The sequence below is a fragment of the Diorhabda sublineata genome, chromosome 3, assembly GCF_026230105.1.
Source record: "Diorhabda sublineata isolate icDioSubl1.1 chromosome 3, icDioSubl1.1, whole genome shotgun sequence".
Lineage (NCBI taxonomy): Eukaryota > Metazoa > Arthropoda > Insecta > Coleoptera > Chrysomelidae > Diorhabda > Diorhabda sublineata.
This window is the reverse complement of record NC_079476.1, coordinates 37534068-37555984: the sequence shown is the minus strand read 5'-3', so window position 1 is coordinate 37555984 and position 21917 is coordinate 37534068. Positions and strand designations below refer to the sequence as shown.

At 34.8% G+C, this 21917-nt stretch overlaps 1 protein-coding gene across 1 annotated transcript; it reads right to left on the bottom strand.

The window, feature by feature from the left end:
• Positions 1-232: 232 nt before the first annotated feature.
• Positions 233-21673, bottom strand: LOC130441775 (2-oxoglutarate dehydrogenase complex component E1-like). The gene is made up of 16 exons (XM_056775562.1): positions 21470-21673; positions 20975-21044; positions 20721-20824; positions 19712-19823; positions 18723-18978; positions 17746-18024; positions 16468-16603; positions 12931-13111; positions 9573-9968; positions 6553-6666; positions 6283-6484; positions 4433-4683; positions 2911-3132; positions 655-869; positions 420-583; positions 233-332 (listed from the first exon to the last, which is right to left on the bottom strand). The coding sequence occupies exons 1-16, from the start codon at positions 21671-21673 to the stop codon at positions 233-235; spliced, it is 3006 nt and encodes a 1001-aa protein (XP_056631540.1).
• Between the last annotated feature and the right edge of the window lie 244 nt (positions 21674-21917).

The following is a 21917-nucleotide window of genomic DNA, read 5'->3' as shown; positions in this document are numbered from 1 at the left end:
ACTTTTGTTACAATTGGCGTAACGTCATCTAGAATATAGGTAACGCGAAATTTCAGTAGTTGTGCAAATGCAGTATTACATAGGCGGTATCAAATATTTTTTAAAAGGGATATTAAATATAGTGGTCAAATAAAAAAACGAAATAAAAGAAACGGTATATTTTATTGCACCTAACTTCAAAATAAACTTGATATACTCATACGAAATTATTGTTTTATGATTATATAAAGACTCATATTTTTAGTGCGTCTTCCTGTAGCTGTCGTATTTCTGTTCCATGTTTGAATCGGAATCCCGTTGCCGGAGAAGCTGAGACAGCTCGTCCTACGTAACTAAAATTGAAATTACACAACTCAACTTACATCGCATTATATTCCATATATAAGGGGTTATTAAATTAGAAGCAAGTGCATTCCTACCTCACGTCTCTGGGGTCCTTTAATGCTTTAAGTATTGTCCTTAGACGAGGTTCCATATGATCCCAGAAACCCTGATTTTTATGTTCTTCTTGCAACCAACATATTTTCGCTTTGGGATATTTTTGTATTTCCTTTTTAACTAAACTAAACGGGAAAGGAGCCAACTGAAAATTTATTATAAATTATTTAAATTTTTAAACTTCTTAAATAATTGTTCATAATATCATATACTAACTTGTTCTATACGAATAAGTGCTATTTTCGACTCCATATGTTTTTCTTTTACAACTTTTTTAATGTCATAAAATACTTTCCCCGAACAAAACATTACTTTTTGTACACCGGCAGGATCTGAGCCTGCGGGGCCGTCATCGGGTATAATCCATTTGAATTCAGTACCTTCCTTCATTTCGTCGAATGAGCTTCGTGCTTCCGGGTATCGAAGAATTGCTATGGATGATAATAAATAAAATAAAATTTTATGCTCTAAATAAAGGGTTTTCCAATAAGAGGTGTTATTTTGAACAGCCCGCTATTTCGGTAAATGTCACTTTTGAAGCTGTCATTTTTTGACATTTGACAAGTAGAAACTACGCCATTAATGAAAATGCAAAGATACACGCTTCAACAGCGCATTAAAATTATTAAAATTCACTATAAAAATGGTGAAAGTTTGGCAGAGACGGTTCGTAAAACTAAAACATTTTTGGGTTGACGTGAAGCACCTTCTCGGACCGCAATACAGAAATTGGTAGAAAAATTTGAGCTGTTGGGACAAGTTAGTGATGTGAAGAATCAAACCCGTGCACGTCGCTCAAGAACAACTGAGAATATTGCTGTTATAGCCCAAAGTGTTGAAGAAAACCCACGTTTGTCCATTTCTCGTCGTTCTTTGGAATTAGCCATTCCACAAACGTCATTACACCGTATTTTGCATAAAGACTTAGGTCTTAAGGCCTATAAAGTTCAGTTAACACAAGAACTTAAGCCGGCCGATCATCAACAACGTCGTCTCTTTGCTGATTGGGTCCTTGAAATGCATGAAAATTTTCCGGAATTTCATCGAAAAATCATCTTAACTGATGAGGCCCATTTCCACCTTGGTGGTTACGAAAATAAACAAAATTGTCGAATCTGGGGCTCGGAAAATCCAAGAGTTATTGTTGAAAATCCTCTTCATCCTCAACGCGTGACTGTTTGGTGCGGTATATGGTCTGGCGGTGTCATTGGACCTTACTTTTTCGAAAATGAGGCTGGAGCAATAGTTACGGTGAATGGATTGCGCTATCGAGAGATGATTAATGATTTTTTATGGCCGGAATTGGATGGTATTGATTTGGACAACGTTTACTTTCGACAAGACAGCGCTACGTGCCACACAAGCAACGATCTTTTACGGGAAAAATTTCCGGACCGTGTTATCTCTCGAAGAGGTGATCACAATTGGCCACCGAGATCTTGTGATTTAACACCTCGCGACTTTTTCCTTTGGGGCCAACAAAGAAAGATAAGGTCCAGCATCGATTCAAGACCTCAAAGATGGAATTCGTGAGGCTATCGAGGACATAGGGCAGCCGCTTTGCAATTTAGTTACGGAAAATTTCATGAAAAGGATATGGTCCTGTAAGCGCAGTCGTGGCGGCCATTTGGCTGATGTTGTGTTCCATTATTAACGGCATACCTTCCTCTTTATAATGAAATAAACATCCGATCATTTATCTCAAAAAATGGCATTTTTCTTTTAATATCAAAATAACACCTCTTATTGGAAAACCCCTTATGTTTTATGAGTATATTTTTCTCAAAATTTTACTCAAAATCGCATCAAGATTATACTATCTGTGTAAAAGAAAATCAACTTTAATTTTTAGCTTCCTATACGTACAAACTTCACATTGACTTTGAGATAGAAAAGCAAAGAACGAAAACCAAAATTTTCCCTCTATTTTCGACACAAAGTGCTAAGAGATATATTAGTCTAGCCTTCCTTTTAAAGCATACAATTTCAAAATAGGCGCAAAAAACGACTATTTTTTAAAGATATTGTGAAAATATAATTGATGATGATAAAAAAAGTTTATCGTGAACGTTTGAGCTCTTAATAATAACTTTAAGGGATGTATCGTTAGGACTATTGATTTTTTAACAGTAATTACATTTTTTTATCAAAATTCGTTAATTATCAATCTGAAAAATTTTTGTGATGCGTATTCTTATAGAAAATTAAGTTTGCTAGGAAAAAGCTTACGCAGTAAATTCATGTAAAACAAGCAGTTTCCTTGTAACTTTGACTTAAATATTAATTTATTTTTTCAAATTTTATGGAAACGCAAAATTATTATTCAAACTGTAACGATCATTTATTTTATCATCATCAATTATATTTTCACAGTATTGTTAAAAAAATAGTCGTTAGAAAGCTAAAACATCAATTGACATTTCTAGCTACAACGCTTCAAAATAGGAAAAGCAATTGAGCAGTTGCTGTTACCTTTGGGTGCCAACATCACCAACGGTTTTCTAAACGGCAATAAAATCTGTCTTCGCAAAGCGTGAAAGTGATTAGCTGGTGTCGAGCAATATGTAACGAGCCAATTGATATTTTTAATATGTTGTATTGGCTTAATATCCTCCGGAGGCATTACATCAGGATCTTCTGATACCATATCCAGTAATCTCTCGGGCCTACAGCTCGAATGTTCCGGACCGCCACCTAAATACGAACAAATCATTTAGTTCAATTTTCACACTGTACATGCGAAAAGCTTTTATTTATTTCAACAAATTCGACGATTCGTTTGAAAAGTACGGAGATACATAACGATAAAGTTAAACTTGTCTGTTCAATAAATTTAGCTAGTACTAATAAAATAAAAATCGACGGCGGGTGTAATTTGGGCGCTAACCATCCTTCTTTATCTGTCTGACCAAGAAGGGTAGATAATCCGACATGTATTTTCGGCGCTAAGAAGTGCAGGTAGGTCGAGTCATAAAATAACCCAATAGAGGGAAAGTTGATAGATTTTTAAGTTTGTTAGGTTAGGTTAGGTTATGTAAATCTCTTATTTTATATGTAGTATATACTTAAGTACTAAATAAAAATATAAAGAAATATAAAATCTAAAAATACAAAAATATATCTTATTATCTTATTATAAATGTCGGTGATTTAATAAATAACTGTATTTCATAAATCATGTACTTCAGTCGGTTAGCGCCCAAAATACGCATAGGATTAAACTGACCCTTCGGTCTTGGCGCCTAGTTTACATGTTGTAAAAAGTACATTAATCCTTTAGCGCCCAAATTACATCCGCCCAAAAATCGGGGGATGTCTAAAAAGTCTATACCCTTAGTTCAGTAAAACCATAACTTTTTTAACCCAATTTTGTGTTTCTTTATCGAACTTAACACAAAAACAATAACAATAAGCTTACAACAATGTTATCAGTAGTTGGCCCATGACCATAACAATGTAGATGTCATATTAATAATTATTCAAGATAAAATTAGAATACTTCAGTTAACTAAAAGGAGTTTTCAAGTAGCTCTTCGCGGGCCGGACAAAACCTGTCCGCGGGCCGGATGTGGCCCTCGGGCCGTAGTTTGGAGACCCCTGATTTAGGTAATAATTAATAAAAAAACTGACTCGACAAAAGCAGGGTTCGTTGATTTGAATCTAATGTTAAATCTGATCATCCATCAGTATTGAAAATGATATTATAGTACTTATAAAAGGCATAATTACAGATATAAAGTAATGGATAACTATAAATTTGAAGACTTGTTAAAAAACCGATTTGAATGATACCATACTCCATTACAAGTTCGGGATTTTATAAACTAATCGTAAATTTGAAATAACTTACCATATTTACCGAATTCAGTGGTGATAATGTATAATAATTTTATATAATCATCGATTTATCATTTTTTCTGTAACTTAGTTAATATATATATATAATGATTTAGATAAAAATTGGGAATGTTTAAAAATTAAACGTATTCTTTACCTTCCAAGCCGTGAGGTAATTGTAACACAAATCCTGATTGTCTTGCCCATTTGTCTTCTGAGCTAGATATCATCTGATCAATGATAGGCTGTCCGGTATTTGCGAAATCACCGAATTGGGCTTCCCAAATTACTAAAGCGTTGGGACTAACGAAAGAGTATCCGTGCTCGAAGCCCATGATTGCGTATTCGGCAAGAGTACTGTTACAAACTGTATAATTGGCTTGATCTGGGTAAAGGTTGTGAAGAGGACTAAAAATTAAATAAAACGTGAAATTCAATTGACAATGCAGAATGTTTCAGTGAAAAATATAACAATGCACTTCCTGAAATAGTATGTAGCAACACTGCTGGTATTAGGAGGCGAATATAAAGTTTGTAAAAATAATTACACTTAAATGTTAACTTACGACCTTCTAAAACACTGCCGTCTTCATAAAGTTACTGCTAACGACCTAGTATTGATACTAAACAGACCACTCTGTCATAGGTCAGATTAACGACGACTAAACTCACATTTTAGGAAAGAAGAAATAGATTCGCTGGTATTTGGGGGCCATACCAAATTGTGTATTACGCTCTGGTGGAAGTTACAGCGTATTACGCTTCTAAAAATTCATTTTTATAGTAGGATGGTGAGCACCAAGGACCTTTAAGCACATAAGCTTTCTGATAAGCTCGTCGTCCCACTTGAACAAACCAAAGGCGTATGTCCTTTAATAAGTCCATCAGGCACTTTGGTTTCAGCCTTTTCACGTCACTAGGAAAACTGTGAGGTTTTCCCAAGTTTTTAAGCCGCGCCCGATGGCCACGAACACGTGGTCTGCAGTTTCTCTCTCTTCCATCCACCAGCGGCCCTGTTGGTCTTCCGTGATGTTTATAGTGTGGAAGTGGCGTCTTAAATGACAGTTTTCGATCAAAATTCCAGACACCAGTGGAATTTCATGACTATTTAAATGGAAAAATTATTTAGTAAGAGAGGCAGAAGGCCCGTCTTTGCGAGCCTCAGCTTTTCTCAAGCCGTCTGTCTCTATCCATCTTCAGACCACTTATGGCTACACCAAGAATGAGTTCTGAGCATCCAAACGAGCTGGTTCTAGCAGTTTTCAATCACCAGTTCTTGTAGGACTTTCTTCTGTTTGAGTAAATTAAAATTACTGTTTCACTATGGCGAATACCTCATCTTGAAAGACGGTAGCATATACCCCAAAGCGAGAAAATTTACTTATTTTGGGATATCCTCCGCAGACGTGTGCTCCGGTCAAGGTTTTCATCCTGGAGCCATCTGTAAACCAGGTAGCTCTATTATTTAGTACAGCAGGATTTGAGTCACCAATCTACTGCTCTCTATCAGTTGATGTGAGCCTCCAAGACCGTATCAATAACGGCCGTAGGCGTATTTTAGTCTGCCCATTAATATCATTTTAAATTCACCCTGTCCTTAGTCCAGATTTTCGCATGGCCAGTAGGTCTAGGCTGCAATTCAGTCTATATGCTGACCTCATGGCTCAAATTATCTCGTTAGTTCCAAATGTAGAAGACCCAGTAGAACTTTGAAAGCCCTAGTTGGGGCTGTACGAATGAACCTTGAGATACAAAGACACGCGAGGCGCCAAGCTCTGTCCAGTCGCTTTCTTGTTTTTGCTTTCTCCGTACGAGGCCACCACACGTGAGAAGAAGTTTGACCATTGAAAATTGTTGTTTAAACACATTTAAAGGTCTATTGAAGAGTTAAACTCAATTTGATATTATAAAACATTCACATAAATGGTAAATTCGAACCGTTATTAAAAAAAAACAACCGCCTTCGTGTAGTTACTAGATTTCGTAAGAAAAGATTTCTAAGCTTACCAATACGTTTCATTTTCAATGTCTTGATGATGATAAACGTGATGTCGATGTGAAAATGTTCCTCTTTCCACATCTTCGCCGGTCATTCTTACTGGAATGCCCTCTTTCAACAACGATCCGAATCCACAAGCTTCACCCATCGCCCAATCGACCGTACGTTTTGCGAGCATATCTTTTCTGTTTTTCAAGACTTTTACGAGACCTGATACAAGTAGATGAAAAAGTTAAAAGTACAAGATATTCTCCGATACATCATTCGAGTTTATATACCTTTGTGTAGAACGAATTTCGCCGAATCGGGAGGCAACGAGGAAACAACTTGACAAATATGCTGCAACGTTTCTTCTTTGACTCCTGTCGGTTTCATTTTGTTTTCGTCTTTTCCTATTTTGAAACCGATGAATGTTTTATAATTCGGATGGTACAATGTACAAATAATCGGAAAAAACTGGCGTATAGGAAAATTAATCAATGGAAAACATACAAAAAAATAATATAAGGAAATGGAGGTCTATGAGCTGCCGGTTCCATGAAAATCCAAAGTTATCTGCTTTCGGCGGGCTTCCCTACAGTTGCACTTCTCAAATCACCATTCTAGGAGCTCAATAGAGCAATTGTGGCAACGCTTCTGGTGCCAGAAGGCGAATATAAAGTTTATATAATGATCACAATTGAAGGTTTAGAAAAAATACAGACCTACGACCTTTCACAACATTTCCGTCGCGATAAAAAAGTATATTCCGTAATTCCAATGAAATTACGGCTATGGAATCGTTGAAAAGTGGCAAAAAATATTCCGTAGAGATCCTGAATACGTTGAAAACGTACCTCATGGGAGTTGGGCACATCTTTTAGAAACGATAACATCGAATATGTTGAAGAAATGGTATTCCAAAATCGTCGTATCGGCATTCCAGAGATAGCACAAGCTCTCAACAGGGTCGTAAAATAGTTGCTCAACAGCGTAGCTTAACAATTTCCCGAATAGCTTCAAAATAAGCCGAAATTTTCGGTTGAAAATCCATTACAGCACGATTTCAACTTGATTTTTTTGCCAAAAGCGAAACGAGGGCCATATTATTTGCCAGATTTGGTTTCGCATTGGCTTTTGACCGAGGAGTTTGGCATGCCAAACTTCTAAATAAATTAAGATTGTACGGTTTATCGTCCTGACTTATGGATGGGCTTAGTGGTTCTCTGAAAGACCGATCCATCCAGATCAATGCTGGAGTTCCCCTGGTGTTCTTGTCACTTACTCTCTTTCAGCAATCTGATTGAGTTTAATGCAGCTAAGACCCAAGCTGTTGTTTAAGGCTGGCTTAGGATTTGGTCCTCTCTGTACATAAACTATCACCATAACAGCAAATTCGCTTGTTGGATGTTGAAGTTGGAAGTAGTATCTTTGGAAATAGTCACGGGGCCGATTTAGTCAAGGCAGCATCACAGTTCTCTTAGATATCAGAAAGTTATATAGTCCGCAACAGTTCTAATCCTCTGCAAGGCCCAGATTCGTCCATCTTTGGCATTTATCACGCACATAGACGGTTAAGAATTGAGCCAAAGCCTGGACGGCTTAGAGCATAGAAGATAGATCGCCGACCCGAGTCTGTTTTTGCAAGACCTACTCGACAGGCAAACGCGGCTCATGACCACCCAGTTCGCCTGCTACTATGGCACGTCTTCCCCGAACAGTTCAACCTACAGAAGTTCAAGATCAATATTCCCAGGCATCACCACATGGCAGGCACCACACGAATTACTCGAGTATAAAAGGATTTATGCTCTTACGTTTTACGTAAAAAAAAAAGATAGTTAAAAATTCGTTTCAGGAAACACGCCACGAGTCCATTGAAGCAACAAAAGCTTCAATGGACTCCGAGGATTACAACAAATGTATAGAAAATGTTTGCTTCTTAAACCTTTTTATATGTTTTTGTTGGTAAATTTAAGGTTTTAAAGGCAAAAAACAAAAACCGAAATAGGTCGAAACGTCAATTTTTTATCTGCATTAAAAGCAGAAAATACCTAAAATCAAGAAGATTTAGCAATAAAAACATATAAAAGGGTCAAAGAAAAAAGGAATTGAAAAAATTTAGAGAATATATGATTAATAAATTTACCCAAAAAGTGGGTTATCCTCTAGAATTTGGAATCCTGAAATGACGAATAGAAGTACAAGAAGTTGTAGGACGATAATTGATAAAGTTTAGATTCACTTAGAGCTGTAGAGAAAACGAAAAAGAAAAAAGAAGAGCTTACATTCAAGATTATATGTCTACCATACAAGGAAATAGAAAGTTTCTTTGAAAAATGCTTTTTGTTGTAAATTAAGTCGTATTTTCCTATAGGATTACCTTCTATATAAAACGGGTTAAGTTGTAATATATCTATTGATTGAAAAAACTATTTTTCTAGTTACCAATTGGTACATTCCACCGAGCGTTCACGACAATCACGTTCATTACCACGATATTTCCCGTTCCACCTAGTCCAAAGCGTAATAATTGTAAACCCAAGTTGAATAACTTTTGAACGTTATGTTATAATTTGTAAGTTATTGAATTTTTTAGTGGAGTGCTTGACTTGACTAAAATATTTGGATGTGCATCATAAGAATGCTTCAAAAGTACTTATAATGTCCCATATCGCATCAAATAATGGAATGGATTCTTCGACCCACCTCTAAAACAAGGGTACGAAAAATCCCGTTTTTTGTTAATAACACGAAAATTTGGATTATTCAAGATTTATAAAATAAGTAAAAACTGATATTTGGTAATTTTTAATTTGGTAAATATTAAGATTCACTTCTAGAATATTAATAATGAAATCAATCCTCATGTAGATTCGAGTGAATTCGAGTGAATTTCCATCATTTTTGTGATGAATTTTACGAAATGCTCATCAAAAACAAAAGTGTATTGAAAAAAATAAACAGTTTCCAGAAGTACTTTTGGACCAAACAACAAAAACTACACAACAATCAGGACATTCAGATTTAAATGTAGTGAATTTCTTTTATTTTTGGAAAAAAGTTTTGTAAATACCCCGTTTTGTATTTTGTTTCAAGAATTTCATAAACCTGCTTAACTATAAAACATTTTTATTTAGTTTCAGGTTAGGCCAGTATTAAAAATCCTAAAAACATTTTACACTTTTTGATGTTTTAAAGATTTTGAAATTTAAATGAAGAATAAATGTTTGAATTTCCAGCTCATTTTAGTTATTTCCTGTACCCTACACCTCGATCGCAAACACTTAGTGGAATGCACCGATACAACAAGAATAACCTTCAAAGAAAGCATCCCACGGAGAATCCAACCAATCCTTCAAACTGAGATGTTTCTCTTGTTTAGATTTCTGAAATTCGTCTTCCAATATTTTCAGATATTCGTTTCTGATGTTATTCACTTCGTTTTCGGAGACGATTTTTTCGTTAACAAGTTTTCGCGCGTATTGATCGAACACCGGAACCATTTTACTTATCCTTTTGTAAAGAACCGGTTGAGTGAAATTTGGATCGTCGATTTCTTGATGACCGTATCTCCTGTAACCGACTAAATCGATTACGACGTCTCTGCCGAATTTTTGTCTCCATTCGGCAGCCACTTTTGATACGTAAACTACTTTCTCCGGACAATCGGCGTTTACGTGCATAATCGGAGCGTTTATTGATCGCGCGATATCTGTAAATATCAAATACTTTGAGAGTTTGCCTAAAAAATATCTGCTTCGTTCACCAAAATAAAAAAAATCGAATTTTTATGTGTAATCTTAAAGTACAGTCGCTTTCAAATATAAGGAATGTTGATGGAATAAAATATTTATAATGCTACATCTATATTTTAACACGTTAACTGCCATCATTTAAACATCATAGAAACCTACTACAAATATTGGATTAAATAGGTTTTTTTCAATGTGATTTTATTCAAAAGTAGTACAGAACGATTAAAAATTATTCCAAAATTCTCCAATAAGCAAAAAATCATCCTTGTCTAGGCGGGATTAAACAGTATGTTTCAAAAAAGATGACCCAGTCTCTAGGATAGGTAGAAAATGATTGAGGTTTGTAGCAGTAATAAAATTTTCGTAAGGCTTGTATTCAAGATAAAGGGCGTCGAAGAAAAAAAGTTTTTTTTATATATGACTCTCGTGGAGGGCGCTAGTTACAAATTGCCAACGAGATGGCATACACGGAAATAGAAAAGGTCGAAGCGGTGAAAAACACCATCATCAGTTTACACTGAAAGAACACCCCGACGGGGACATTTCTAGACCATGGTGGAAGAAAACATAAACAGATAAGAATCGCAACACCGATGGAAATGAAAGTTATTCAGGTTTGGAACAAAGGGAATTTCAAACAGAACGATGAAAAACAATTCCCATCAAGATGCCATGATTAAAACCACTGAGAAAATGATAATGAAGATTCTCAACGAATAAAAAAAAATCTGAATACACTTTAGACAGAACAGTTCGGCTATAGGAGAAATGACAGCACCGAACAACAAATCTTGAGACTGGTAGAATACACTACTCAAGGTTTCAACCAAAAAGAGTTTATTTTCCTCGTCATGAGCAAAGTCTTCCGTCAAGTGTGGCTTGGTCTTGCTTTACAAGATGAAAGAGGTATGATAGACGAAACCTTCATATAAATCTTGAGCACCTATCTCAAGGAGATGAAGTTTCAGGTGAAGGTGATGAACGAGAAATCGGAAGTCGAAGAACAGCAGTATCCAAAACATGAAAGATAGAAAAGCCAAGCCATCTTCTACAACAAAAGAGAGGAATATGAAAATTAACATACAAAAAATCCAGTGGGCAAACAAGGATAAAGACATGGGCTTTGTTTGTCCACCAGAGAAGACTACAGGAAAGACGGGAGACCGAGGAGGCTATTGGATCAATAGGTTAGTAAAGAAAAAGTAAAAAATACACAAAATTGAAAAATGCGATCCTAGAACTTCAGTAATGCATCGAGGAGCCAATCGGATTTGATATTTTCTAGCCGAAGTAGGTTGGAAAGAGTTTATCCAATGTAGCGAATCACACATACACATTACGACGACCAAACAACCCTTGACAAAAAAATTAGACCTCCCCGAATCTCCTATAGAACTAGGAGTAGAGGAAGGAGATTAAGAGCGAAACTGCGACGCGAAAAAACAATGAACACCTGTCGGAATGACAGGGGTGGTAGAGTGTGGATTTTGCCCGAGGTGGCATAAATTCAAGTTAATTTAAACATCATTCAATTTAACACCAAAATATTAAGTAGATAGTCTTGGGACTATGTACCCTTTTCGAAATATTTTGATTTGAAAATTATGAATAATAACCGATGTTGGTAGTTATTAATTTTTAATTTTTATGCATTATGCGAATTTTTTGTCTTCTTCTTCTTTAAGTTTGCTATAAAAAACTATCGTTTATTGATTTTTTATGAGGATAGGTCAACAATAATTAGATTTTTGAAACATTGTTTTTTGTACAATTATATATTATTAATCGAAATGTACTCAATTGAATACACCGACATTTTATTAATCTTAAGCGAGTATTTAGAGCAACTGTTGTGCAGAAAAGTTTCCTAAAAGAAACTTAACAAGTAAAAATACATTTAGAGCCGTTGAACGACATTATAGAGAAACTGGGAATGTAAGACCAAAAACATTCCGGTCAATTTAGACATAGGTACATAAATTCCTATCAAGCTGATAATCAGTAAAATTGTTTAAAATACAATTCAATATAGAATTTGAATGTTCCCCATCATTTCCGTGCATGGAAAAAATTTTTATTCAAGGTCAAAGGTCAAAAAAATGAGTTTTTCGCGATTATTAGCAAAACGATGAGTTTTATCATGAAAATACCTTAGATAAAAATTGTAGGTCATAAAATTATCTACAAAAAACGTATCACTACTTTTTTTCCTACAAGCCACTGTTTCTGAGATAAAATCATTCAAAAAGTTGTAAAAGTATTTAACGGTTTCACCAATATATTTTCAGCAGTAAAATTTTCTTACAACAAAGAAATGAACCGAGACTTGTTGTGAGTATTTGTAAAAAATGTTTGTTGACTGGTTCATCAAATACAGTAAAACTGATCTTATAACTTTTACAACTTTTTGAATCGTTATATCTCAGAAACGGTGACTCGTAGAAAAAAAAACATTAATACATTTTTTGTAGATAATTTTATGTTCCACAATTTTCATCTGAAGTATTTTCATAATAAAACTTACCGTTTTGCTGATAATCGCGAAAAACTCTTAAGAACTTTGAATAAAATTTTTTCCATACACGGAAATGATGGAGACCATTCAAATTTTATTTTCAATTCTATTTTAAACAATTTTACCGATTTTCAGCTTGATGGGAATTATGTAGCTTCACTCTTATTTTTTGATCTAATTTGACCGGACTATTATAATAAATCTAGTTGATCAAGATTCAACAGTGTAAAAAATATGATAAACAAATACTCACGTCACCCTCAAGTACTCGCAGGATACTTAAAGAGTATCAGTACATCATCATCATTACAGACAAGTCCGAGAGACTGGATTTTTGTTAAACAGTACAGTTTCGCTTATATACCTTTTCCCTTATAATGCAATAATAATAAAATTATATTTACCGGTACAATATGGAGAAGATCCTTGTACTTTTTTATCAGTTGTAAAACCAATTTGATTATTAGCGACTATATGTAAAACACCGTGTGTAGTATAACAGGGAACTTCAGATATGTTCATTATTTCGAAATTGACTCCTTGACCTGTCAAAGCAGCATCTCCATGTATAATGATTGCCATCACCTTAAAAGTAGCATACATAGAAAAGTTCAGATTTGAATTGATTGTTCTAAAGGTGCGTATCCATCTGAGATTGCTCTCGAAACTATGGAGGGGTAGATGTAAGGTGCTATAGAGAGTGTCCATCAAACTCTTTACGTTAGAGAGGCGCTACTATCGCATGAGTGTAAATTTTAAATAACGCCCTAGGAATTTAAGAATAAGGACAGAAAACACCGCATATTTCACTCTATTTTACATAACTAAGTTCTGGTCAAATTTTGAATTATAATTTACCGTCTACAAGCGGACAGTTTTTAAGCTAAGCCCCATATGAGATGGTCCTTTTTACTTCTACCCTCCATATTCGAGACTGTTTCAAATAAATGGACACACTCTTAAGAGTAGATATCTCGCGGCTAACGATGTCCAGACATGTCAAGACATACTTTGAAGTGGATATCGTCCTTAAGATAACAAAACTCGATAAGTCAGTTTTGTAAACTTTATATTTACAAAAAAAAAACAAAGAATTTTAAGAATCTATAAGAAAAATTTCGAACAATCGCATTATTGGTAACACAGAAACCTTTAGAGAGAAAATGTGATTGTTATTTTTTCCAAACTTAGTCTTTAGTAAACTTGAACGACACAATATATAATGGTGATTAAATTTAAATAATAACCCAAAATCTCTAGAATGGTTACTAGATGGTAATACACTTTTTAGGTCTTGCAAATCTTCATACTTCCATTTTGTAATTGGTATACAATTTATATCTGTAATTTATTTGTTTAATGCTATTAAGTGGCGTGGGACGTTGTGGTAACGATTGAAGTTCGTCATCAAAACCAATTTTATACCAAATTCTTCGTAAGGCATAGTGTGGAAGGTAAATTTTTTGGCGTTTTAGTTTACGTTCTATTGGGCTACTTACGGAATCACATTCCATGTAGATACGACCTTTCTCCAGGTACTTTTTGAGTGATCACAATATTTTTTTCTGTCGCTAAACGTAATAAAGAATTGCTCAAGGTTGTATTGCGATTTTGAGCACAACATCCATCGGAATATTAAATCACAGGCAATAATTTTTGACTCAAAATCTTTTCTAGATGGTCTACTTAGGCCCCTTTCACACCAAATCCAAATCCGAATCACTCCGAATCAAATTGAATCTGATTCGTCATCTCCACACTTTCACACCAACTGAACCAACCTGAATAATTCTTACCTGGAATGTTTAATTCTTCGCCAATTTTCCTCCACACAGAAGATATGAGATTTCTGTTGCTGTGATTTTTATCACTGGCGCCATAAATCGCACCATTTTCTTTAACTTTTAAAATTAATAACTCCACGTCCATCTCGTATGGTTGTTGAATCAAGACTGACCGGACGAGGAATCTGACAGGTTGAATCAAGTGCGACCTCGAATCAAACCTGATTGAACCAGATTCGTCCGGTCTGAAGGCGGGAAAAGAGTCCCTTCACACTTAAACGGAGCGCTCGAAGCCGGATCTTGGTCAATCAGATTCAACTTGATTCGGAGTGATTCTGATTGATTCGGATTCGTTTGGTGTGAAAGGGCCTTTAGGCATAAAGTAAAAACAGAGGCTTCAAACGTGTCATTTGACTCATCGAACCAATAATACATTACTTCTTTAATTGCTAAATTCTTTAATGTAAAATTATGTACGCGTCGTTTAGTTTTATAATAAATTGCACTATCTTGAAGATACCGGGTCAATTTTACTGATCCACATCCACATCCTGTGTGAATACGTGACATGTTTCGAATAGTTTTGTCAGTATCTTCTTCTTTCTCAAAGTGTGACAGACTAATGATTTGTGAGTCAGTACTTTACGAATTACATCTTCTGATTGGTTGAAACCTATATCTTGTGACTAATATTGCGACGCGCAATGACTAGCTCCATCGGATGACATTAAAATGTGAAAACCGCCAATATTTGATTAGAGCCCTGTTGTTAGCTTTATTGTTACAATTTGTAAAAAAAACCTTGTAAAATATTGAGCTCTTAACAAATTCTGAACGTGAAGTAGGTAGGTAAAGGTCGTGCCTCGCGGTCCTAAATGGATAGCCGTACAACGACCTTCTGAAATTGGAGAAGCGTGCTTACGAATTTGGCAAACGGATTCAAAGATGAATATAGAAGAATCAGAAAGTCCCTGCAGTGAGCCCTGCTGTTTAATCCGAGTGAATATCTAACTGCTCTATTTTGTAGTTTGAAGTTTTCGTTCAATTTGAGTCGTTCCACACGTACCTCAGAAGGAAAGGGCATATCAGAGATGCGACTCAATAAGGGCATGATAAACAGTTAACGAGATGGATAAATTCAGTTCTTTGGAAACTGATCTCAGTGTTAAACAGGAGGAACTTAATTTTTTAGATGAGGCAGTATTACGAAACTCACATTTCAAGGAATTGTCCACAAAAAACCCTAAGAATTTACACATTTAATGACGTCAATGGTGGTGTTATTTAATAAAGAAAAATGTAATTTTAGTTTTAGAAACATTGAGACAGAGAAGATTAGAATCACACCATGATTTATGGGTGATTAGGTCACTAGAAGTCACTAGTACCAGCCTTACAAGCTGACTTCGGTTGGTGAAACCATGCCAGAGGTGTTTCCCTGAAACCGTAGTACTGCAATTTGCTGATTAAAATATTACGATTGAACAATCGAAAGTCTTAGAGAGTTTAGGTTGAGTGATGGCTGTTTAGGCTAGAGTAGACATTACTTAGTGGGGAGAGTATGTCATTTCTTTACCAGTGGAGGAAAGCTCGCGGGAATCCAACTGCGTTGGAATTGTGAGAGTGATTTTTGAAATTCGGTAACAAAATGTCATCGAAAGAGCTCATTGGACAACATGAAATTAATGAAGTATTTTGGAATACGACGCTGGTTGAATACCGAATACAAAAAAACTTGAACCTCAAAGAATCAGGCGAAAAATGGGGATGATCGACAAACGAAATACCAAGAAAAATGCGGTTATTAACTAAACCAGATAAGTCAGCATCATTTACGTGTAAAACTGGAGAAGGTATGAGAAAGAAAATATTTGAATGCGTTGTTTTTCTCAAAAAATCTCCTTAAATATTGAGAATCTTCAATTTCGAGTTCCCGAATTGGAGTAGATCCGGCCTACGAAATCACTAGGGCCGCGGAAAATTTTCGTTCAGACATTTTACGTTTTCTAAGTCTACTAACAAGAGCATAATGGACACAGTTCTGAGAGAATTTTCAGAAAACGCACATACATGTTTCTCTGGAGATATTTACTTAAGCAAATTTAAAAAAAATCTCAATACGGAATGATGAAAAATGTTTACATCAAACTTTCTTACTTTTTTCCCTTCTACGTCTCCTTTAAAGAATTGTTCTCCTCTGACTTTACCCAGCACAGCGGGAAAACTGCATCCCAGGTGAGATGGATTAGCGATCAAAACAATTTTAACGTTTTTATTTGTTACTCGATTCATTCTGCAAAAATAAAAGTGTTGAACAATTCTTGTAAGAACACCACCTCGCCATCTATGTTTAAAATTAGAGAACTATTCGAGTACTTTGTTTTTGAGTGTCAAATATATCGACTCATAAGGTGAATAGAAAATTTGGGGGAAGTTAAACATCCCTTTGAACATTTCTAAGATTATCGTTAAATTAAATAAATGATTTTATAGAAGAATTAATATTTTAAGCTATCAACTTGGATTAAAGATGGTGGTTGAATTTTAGTGGCGTGATCTATGTTCATAACTGATTAATTCTTTGAATATTTTGTTATTAAATTGAAACTGTATCAACACACAATGTGAATAAAAAGCTTGAGGAGAACTTTAACATGTCTTTTTACATTTTGTTAATTTTTTTTTAAATATAACAGTCGGTTTATAGGAGAATAAATATTTTATAATAGGTTTGCCTAAAAATGGTAGTCGAATTTTAGTTGCGCCATCTGTGTTTGAAAAGAAAAAATTATTTGATGATTTCGTTATTTAATAAACAATATATTAACAAAAATTTGAATGTTACTTTGACATGCTTTAAACATTCGGTTGATGATTATTATACATATAACATTCAATGATTTAATAGACGAAAAAATATTTCAAACACTATTAGTATGAACTAAAGATGGTGGTTACATTTTAGTGGCGCAATCTATGTTTTAAACTGGACAATATTGGAGTATTTTGTCATTAAATAAAAGAAACGTGAATAAAAACTCTCGAAGTACAGTTTAACTTGAACATTTTGTTGATTATGTTATAAAATATTCAATCATTTAATAAATATAAAAATATTTCAAACCCTAATAGTTTCGACTAAAGACAGTGACGCAATCTATGTTTAAAACTTCGAAATTATTTGAGTATATTGTTATTGAATAAAGAATATACCAACAAAACAGTTGATTACAAAGTTTTAAGTGTAAATCTAACATATTTTTACACATTTTTTCGATTATTTTCAAATTGAATTTACAATTTATTAAATGAATAGATAGTTTAAACGTTATTTATGTGGACTAAAAATGGTAGTTGAATTTTAGTAGCGTTTTCTATTATCATATTCGACGGTACCCGTATCTCGAATTTAGTTCTTTTACCATTGATTATTACCTCGCTGTAAACACTCCTAAATGATATTTAACGTCACCAGAACAATGTTCGAAAGGTTGAAGAGGCTCAAAAAACGCAAACGTATGGACTAACGATTTCCTGCATACATTTACCAAAATATTTAAACGCCCTCTATGCGCCATTCCGATAACGAACATTTCTACGCCAAGCTCTGATGATCTGTCCATTATCGTTTTCAAACAAGGTATTAAAGATTCCAAACCATCTAAACCGAACCTCTTTTCAGATGGGTATTTCTTGGCGCAAAAAGTTTCGAAACTGAAAAAAAAAAGAATCATCCCAATTCTAACGGATATTCGAATTTATTAATGATTCTATTAAATATTAGATATTTTTCATTATCGTTTAATAAATAAAATCAGAACTGAGTGCAATATATTTGTTTGAAATTAAATATAGAGTGTCCCGTATGCATTTAGACATTATGTACATCTATTTGGTACCCAGGGCAATGCCATTGGTCAAACGAATTCAAAATCAATTATAGTTCGAGTACGAAATGTGTATATAGAATATAAATCGGCGCCAAACGAACGTCACAGTTTGCGCATGCGGATATGCTGTTAGGCCACCTGAAATGCCAGCAAAAACGCACGAATATGGTTAGGTTAGGTTATGTTAGGTTATGTTAGGTTATGTTAGGTTATGTTAGGTTATGTTAGGTTATGTTAGGTTATGTTAGGTTATGTTAGGTTATGTTAGGTTATGTTAGGTTAGGTTAGGTTAGGTTGCTGGCATTTTAGGTGGCCTAACAGCATGCGCTAAACTGTGACGACATTCCATACGTTCGTTTGGCACCGATTTACATTCTATGTACACATTTCGCACTCGTTTTGAATTCGAATCTGACCAATGGCATTGCCCTGGTTGCCGAATCGATGTACATAATGTCTAAATGCGTCTCGTATAAAGCAGAGGCGAAATTTCAAACACTAATAACATTGCTAAGCACTTACAGCTGGGCTCTGGCTAATCTTGCCAGAGTAAGTTTTTTCTTTTCAACGGGAATTTCCGTACTTCCCGGTGGCTCGAATTTATCGCGAATCCAATCACATTGTTCCACGGAATTTATAAACATGTATTCTAAACCTATATTTTCACAATACGCTGTTTCTAATCTGCTTATAATATCTCGAAGAGGTAAATATTTTTCTTTGCCACCTATACTGGTTGTTTTTGGAAGTTTGAACTTTCTGTCCATATCAGCCGGATCTAGAACAATATTTATTAAGATGTCTGACAATTAAGTAACGAGACTTATGTAAAAATTATTCTGAACAACATGATCCTCATCAGAGTAATTCCCTTCCCCACTAAAAAACCGACCCAGGAATGGTTTTCAGGCTTTGTAGTAATTCTGTTTTAGAATCTACGAGAACATAATTGTCTCGAATCAATTCAAAATCGATTCCTTTCTCGACGTTTTTTATTTTAGAGTAGATAAAGAAACCTTATGGCGATAGATCTGGAGAATAATGTGGCTGAAGTGACACTGGAATCTTCTGGTAAATTGAAAACTATATCATAGTATGTATTGATGTCTGGGTGCACTCTTTGGACACTTTTTGGAAGTCTTCACTTTAAAATACTTGATTTAAGGCTTATGCAAGTGGAAAAAACTCCTTATGGATCACCTTTTTTGATCTTGGATCATGTGGTGGACTCTGAGGCTTGGTTTCGTGGTGATACTCGAAAAACCAACTTGCATCATCCATAATAAAGCGATCAAGCAGCGTAGTATTTTCTGTCTGTCTCAAACAGTTTCCTTTTATTGACATTCGATGTTTTTGTTTTTGGTTTTGCCTGACGCTTTCGAAATAATGATCCAGAGTAGCCGGGAAAATGTATGGATAGAGTAGAGTTACCCCATTATGTGTGTATTTAGAAGTATCGTTGATCCTGGATTATTACAAACACTCTTGTAATAAATCGAGCTCCAACTTACCGATTTTGTAATATGGAGAAATAATATCTGGCGGATCACCTCCATTCTTACTATCTCTTGAAGCAACCGTTGTTCCTAGAGGATCTAATTTAGCCAAAAGATGTCCGCGTACCTATAGAGAGTAAGTTAAGTGGTTAATTGTGATAGTATTAACCAACAGATAATTTTGAATCGTAATAACCAATTTTACATAAATACTTGGGCATCGAAAAGATCGATGCTGGGTCTTTATCTTAGAGACAAAGTTCCGAACAACCAACGGCGAGAAATATCAGGTGGGTATTACCAAGTTTCAAAGAAATTAGGCTAAGTTTGAGGAAAAAAGATTTTGAAGAGTAGACCTCATCAACACCATGGTAAAGGACGTGCATGAATACTACACTAACCGAATCAGATGAGCTGAATAATAATGAAGTAGTAAGCTTTAACTTAAAGTCTGTCTAAAGCAACTGCGCTACAATGGTACAGCCAAATTTGAAAGAGATAACCCTTGGTAATAAGGCACCTTTTGGTAGACCCTGTTCTTCAATTACTGCCGGAAGCAATGAGATATTAAGACGTGGGATCGATCCAAGATTAACCTAAAATAATTGAGGTCACTCATGGCCAAGTACATCATATCTGTACGAAACGAGATATTGTAAATGGACTTTATTGATTGCTGAGAACTCATCCAATTTTTAAAATCGCGGCTTATAACTATTAAAAAATCTCACCAAAAGTTAATTTCTATTACTCCCACTAACTACCAACCAAAACCAAGTAATGGAGAAATGAAGATAACTAGCAATGTACAAAATATTGATTATTGGAGGCAATCAAAAAGACTTGGCTTCCACTTGTCTGTCATCTGAAACACTACTTTCTGCTATCCAAGATACGACTCTTTTCCATCTGAGACACGACTAAACCATTTGGTAATAAAAAAAAATAGGTCAAACAGCATGAGGCGCAGTTTTCAAGTAATCTCGTTTTATAATATTGAATACATCACAGAGTGCAAACTTACTTGATATCCTCGAATAATAGCTTGCACCGCCATATGCTTTGATACCACGGTTTCCTCAGAAGGAGCTAATCCCGAAGAACCAGCTTCTTGTTGACGAGGCACAGCTGCATGCGGAGGAACATGAGCAGTAGCAAATTCGTCCAATATAGAATTTCCAGGATTGTTTATTCCATAATCTGATTTACCCGTATTCAAAATTGGATTTGTGGGAGTAGTGAGAGGTTGGACATCATTTGTTGTTGCTTTGTCTTGACTACCTAACGTAGGGGGTGAAAAGTATCCAACTGCTCCGTCCGTGGAATTGCGGAAAAAGGAATCCCATGACTATTGCATTCAAGAAAATAATTAGTAATTGGAAAATAACGAAAAATTCTAAAAAAATACCCATGTGTAGATTCAGAATATTCATATTAATTTAACTATTCATTGAAACGAAGTTTATAGTGGTCAAAACTGTACGAATTGAATAGACTCATTGTCAGCTTAATCAAAATCTGAGAAAAGAATCTGCGTTTAACATTGAAAGTACCAATTACCGTAGATAAAGTTATTTTCAAATGGTGTGATTTCAATCAGAAAAAAATAGAAAGAATTCATAGAGTACTAATTGCAGAAACCCTTCAAGATTTAGAGCTCACTAAGAGTTAGTGAAATTTGGATTAGATAATTCCATCTAAATAGACAGTCCAGCAGAGTAAGTTAAATACGTGGGCGTGAAAATTAAGTAATTTGAAAATAATAAAACTTACCGCATGAACTTTGGTAGGATCATTGAGCCAAATATTATACATATCTTCTATGTATTGAGCACTACTCCCGCTTAAAAAGGAATCAATTTCTGAAGAAGATTGTATCTTGGGAGGATCTACATTTTTATGGGTTCTGCATTTTAGTACCTTGTCGAATAAAATTCTACGTGAAGAATTTAAAACTACAGCTACTAACTGATTCATGTTTTTATTTTTTCCTGCGATTAAAAAAGCGATACAACAAGAATTTTGAAAATTATGACACTTCAATTTGAAATTTTTTGATGTTTGGAAGAATTTAATTTTGACGCTTATTTCATGTGACGTTTTCAAATAAGATGTTGGTGTATCAATTTTTGATACCATTCGATATCGATATAGAATTAGATGAAACAAAATAAATAAATGACAAGATCACGTATATTTAGAAGCCTCATTTGTTGTGTTT

Excerpts from the sequence above, each read along its gene's own strand:
- LOC130441775 (XM_056775562.1), bottom strand. The coding sequence starts at position 21,673 with ATGAATCAGTTAGTAGCTGTAGTTTTAAATTCTTCACGTAGAATTTTA. Across the intron at positions 19,824-20,720 it reads CTATTATTCGAGGATATCAA|GTACGCGGACATCTTTTGGC; the intron begins GTAAGTTTGCAC and ends TACTCTCTATAG. Across the intron at positions 13,112-16,467 it reads GAGACGTAGAAGGGAAAAAA|GTGATGGCAATCATTATACA; the intron begins GTAAGAAAGTTT and ends GCTACTTTTAAG.